This window comes from Bidens hawaiensis, unplaced genomic scaffold, assembly GCF_021521415.1.
Source record: "Bidens hawaiensis isolate Kalapana, Puna unplaced genomic scaffold, B.hawaiensis_p1.1 tig00011901_1, whole genome shotgun sequence".
Lineage (NCBI taxonomy): Eukaryota > Viridiplantae > Streptophyta > Magnoliopsida > Asterales > Asteraceae > Bidens > Bidens hawaiensis.
Window position 1 is genome coordinate 636504 of NW_027491954.1, and position 4494 is coordinate 640997.

The 4494-nt window shown below is 39.1% G+C and overlaps 1 protein-coding gene across 1 annotated transcript; it reads right to left on the reverse strand.

The window, feature by feature from the left end:
• Positions 1–799: 799 nt before the first annotated feature.
• LOC143539550 (auxin response factor 18-like) lies at positions 800–2972 on the reverse strand. Its single transcript, XM_077032835.1, has 3 exons — positions 1856–2972; positions 999–1774; positions 800–897 (listed from the first exon to the last, which is right to left on the reverse strand). The coding sequence occupies exons 1-3, from the start codon at positions 2957–2959 to the stop codon at positions 825–827; spliced, it is 1953 nt and encodes a 650-aa protein (XP_076888950.1). The 5' UTR covers positions 2960–2972; the 3' UTR covers positions 800–824.
• Positions 2973–4494: the final 1522 nt, after the last annotated feature.

The window sequence follows — 4494 nt, forward strand, 5'->3', positions numbered from 1 at the left end:
CATGTGACCTCTGCCTCTTTATATTTTTCACTTCATCCCTTTCACTTTCTACTTAGTTTCCCTATTCCCCCTTCAACTTTTTCTAATTTCTTTTACATATTTACTTATGTAAAATATAAATTCACCATCTTTGTTCTCACTTTTGATGACATACCACTATATATTTACCCTCTACTTTTTCTACATGCTAGGGTTACATTACTTTTTGGCTCATAACTTATAAGGTTATTCAACCATATCATATAGTGCATAAAAACCTTCTCTGTTAATCGATACACATAAGCGTTTATCCAATAAAGATACCAATGCTTTTATTATCCGTAGTGAAACCATAACTTCTTGGCTTAGGTCATTGCAGAGTTAACTTCTCTCTCAACTACCGCTCGAAGGTTGAACTCATATTTTTCATTTAAAATTTAAAATATAATTTTGTAAAGGAAATTCTAAGTCAAATAATGTTTCTTGAAAACTAATTCTTTTAAACACGTATATTCTTGAGTCTTGACAATACACATTTTTTATACATATAAAGTGTAGCGGTCAATTTATTTGACCATTTATATTTTACTATGAAATTCCTTTTTTGGCTTTTTCCTGCTTTCCCCAAGCGTGCACGAAATATCCACTTTTTTAATATTTATAACCTTTTGCTGTTTCTAACAGTGACTTTTTAACAGAAACCACATATTTAAATAATATATTTATTTCACTTCATATACATAAATAAAAGTAATAATATTGTTTCATAAAAAACAATCGAGTTTTCATTCAACTTATATAATTCATTATTCATTTGCCACAAATTTAAAAAAAGCAAAATTAAATCAAGAATCCAAATCTTGAACGTTGCTCAAATCGGTCGATATTGTCAACCTTCTTGCAGTCTTCATGAACTCCCTATTAAAAACAAAAAAAAAACAAAAAACAAATGAGTTTTAAGAATAAAAAACATTCAAATTTTCAGATAAAACAGGATCTTGGTCGGATCATGATCTCACCCAAATGGTTCGTCCCCAATCTGTTTTAAGGCTCCTGTTGAATCCCAATAATGAACACGCTTCGGCGTTATAGATCTTTCGATTTCAAACATATTTCCTAATTTCTTACATAATTCTTCATAGGAATCGAGTAACGAGAGATCGAGGGTCCGGCCCACGTCTTCTGATTCCATGAAAACCTTACAATGACCCGTTTCAGCATTCAGGGTCTGGCCGAGGCCTGTCTCTTGACCTGACCCAGACCCTGAAACGATCTGTTGCTCGGTAAGAATCGGCTGACCAAAGAGTAAAAACCGTGATGTTTTAGGGGTTTCGGGCGTTTCGGGCTCTTTCCAGCTCGTGGTTGAGTTTCCGATTGTTAACAAACAGGAAATGGGCTCAGATTGGGCCGGTTTATTGAACGACGGGTTAGGTGAAAAGCTCGGATTGGGTTTGGTGTTGATTTGGATATCTGAGAGAGATAAACCATAATGTGTGTGCCTGGCTCCCTGCATGCTAGCAGGATGATGAAGGTGGTTAAGGTTCTCTGGGAGTTGGTAACCGAAAAGCCCGGTGGTGGGCCCGCCAAAGAGATGCGGTTGCGGTCTGGAGAATGCAGGAATGGGGATCGGAATTTGTGGTTCCGTATGGTAATCGGGGTGTTGGGTAGGTCTACATTTCTTTCGGGGCGGTGAGAATGGAGACATATGGATCGCGGGCATTGTCGATACCAATTCCACGAGCCACGGGTTGACCCGTTTCACGTTTTGTAGCAAATCGGGCTCGTCCCATGTCACCTGAATTTCAAATTTGTAATGTAATATTGTTTAAACGTGTTAAAAACGATAACGAAAAAGTAAACCGGGCTCAGATTTTACCTGTAAAAGCCTCCATGGCGAATCGGGCCAACGAATAGGGTCAGTGACTTGGACCGAAGATATGGTTCCCATGAACCAACTGATTCGTGACGAATCCTCGGTTTCAAACGGCATCTTAAACCGCATCCCTGGAGACCACCGGATCTGCATCGCGCTCTTCACGAGGGACGCCTTGACACAAAACTCGGGCGTGCTAGCTCTCGGGTAGAACTCGACCTCAAACGGCTGCCCACTTGTCGCTTGTTTAACCGCTTGAATCACCGAATCCGCGTCCACTTTCACTTTCCCAAATGAATCCCCCACACCACCACCATCCCCGTTTCTAATTAACGACGAATACCCGCCATACGGAACGGAGCAATTGCTGCCAGCGGGATTCCAGCCCGACGACGTTTCGGGGCCGCTCCCAATACCCCTTTTAGCCCGACGGATCCCTATGCAAAGATCCCCATTCTCCGCCCTTAAAAACACAATCGAATCACCCGCCACAAGCTTCTTATGGTTCACAAACGTGCTCCACCCAGTGGTGAGCAAATGCCGCCGAGGCGTCCCACGGTAAATATGCCGAAACTTCCACGTATCACCGTGAACATCTTTGGCTAAAATCGTTTGAACCGGCGGGTCCGCCGAGTAATCAAGCCGCGGGAATATCGTCTCGGCACAATACCTCGGGACCGAAAACCCGCCACCGTTATTCGCATCCGATTGAGTCAAAGTCTTCGCAAACGAAGACGGTTTAGCCGGGCCAGAATCCAGCCCGGCCCGAGAACCCGAATCTTCATCATCAAAAGAACTAAACTCACCCGAACCACTAATCGGAACCAACCGAATTTTAGCATAAACCTCATCGGTATCCACATCCGCCATGAAGTTAACCGCGACAACCCGACACGGAACCCACGCCGGAACCCTAGACAGACCGGTCCGGTCCCGGAATTCGACATTTCCGGCCGCGTGTTCGGCGTGTCCTTGTGGGAAATAATAAACTTTAGAGTTCACCGGCGGCATTTGAATCATACTTCCGGCACACGCATGCCACAACTGAGAATCCAAACATCTTTCACCTTCTTTCAACATCTCTCGTGAATCCATAAACGTAATCATGTTTAATTATACTTCACAACTCTTGAGTTCATATTACTTTATATTTTATAACCCCTGTTTTCAGAATAAATGCTGCAATCAAACAGTTTCAACATTAAAATCAAACCAATCAAACAACAATTAACCCTCAGTTTCATTAAATTCCTTCAATTACCTCACTTACCCACCAAAATCTTGAACAAAAACCATCAATTTTGCATGAACAGAGTAGACTCTCATTATCTTGTTGAAACTCAAAACCCCCAAATCGACAAAATTAGGGCACAAAAGCTTGAATTTAAGCAAAACCTAGAAAGAATATTCAGCTGTGAAGATTACCCAAGTGCATAATCATTGATCAAGACCTAGAGCTACACCTATATGAACACACACACATGCATTAACAAAGATTTCACAAGGAAAAGATTCATTCAATGCTTTTCTCTTTCCTGTTTCTCTCACTAGGACTCTTTTGGATCACTACAAAAAGTCCAAGCTTTACACACAGATATATCTGTATATATATAATATAAAATAATATTGAATTGGCAGTAGTACTAGTACAACTCCAACACACAGTGGTGGTGTGTGCCTGTGTGGATGTGTGTAATTTAATAATAAACTTTTATCTGAATGTTAAAAAAGGTTTGAAATTGTATTTTGCTTCTTACCTCTTTCTTCGGATCTGAAGAAACTGTGTATCTTCAGAAGGCAGCATAATAATAATAATTAATAAATGAATAACAACAAAGATCGAAAAGTAAGTAATCCTTTAAAGTTTTTGCCCTTTTTAAACTCATTTTATAACCCATTATTTATTATTACTTCCTTATTAAAATATCACTTTATTTATTCTCTGTCATCAGCTGAGCAAAATTTAATTCCTCCTCAAAATTTCGCGGCAAATTGAATATCTCGTGAGAAGTATAGTTTATTTTTTCATTCATTTTTTTTATGATTAAGTATAAAGCGGAAACCAGAGACCAGTTGGTCAAGTGGTAACTCCGCTACTTTCCTTGTGAAAGGTCTAGTCGGAATGTCTTGTTTCGCGTTGAATCAGGGTGATCTGTTAGTAACAGTGATCCTGATTTTTTCGTGGCAATTTGGATATCTCGTGAGAAGTAGAATTTATTTTTTCTTTGATTTTTTATGATAAAGTATAAAGCGGAAACCAAAGACCAATTGGTTAAGTGGTAACTCCGCCACTTTCCTTGTGAAAGGTAGAGGGTTCGAATATTGCCGGAACGTCTTGTTTCACGTTAAATTAGGGTGATCTATTAGTAACGGTGATCCTGGTTTTTTCAACACTTTCAAAAAATCTATTTCTCGATCACTTCCATAGTTTAAGACTTTCGGTTACTGGCTTCAAGTTTTCTAGCTACTAAAAGTTTGGTTTTTGGTACATAATATCCAACTTCAAACTTGTTTTCTGTAGAATTTGTAAGCTACTAGAAATTTGTCTAAAAGCTAGTAATTTTTTTCATGTACATTATATATCCAATTTCAAACTAGTCATATAACTTTTAAAGTGAAAAGAAAATAATAAGTAATGTTTT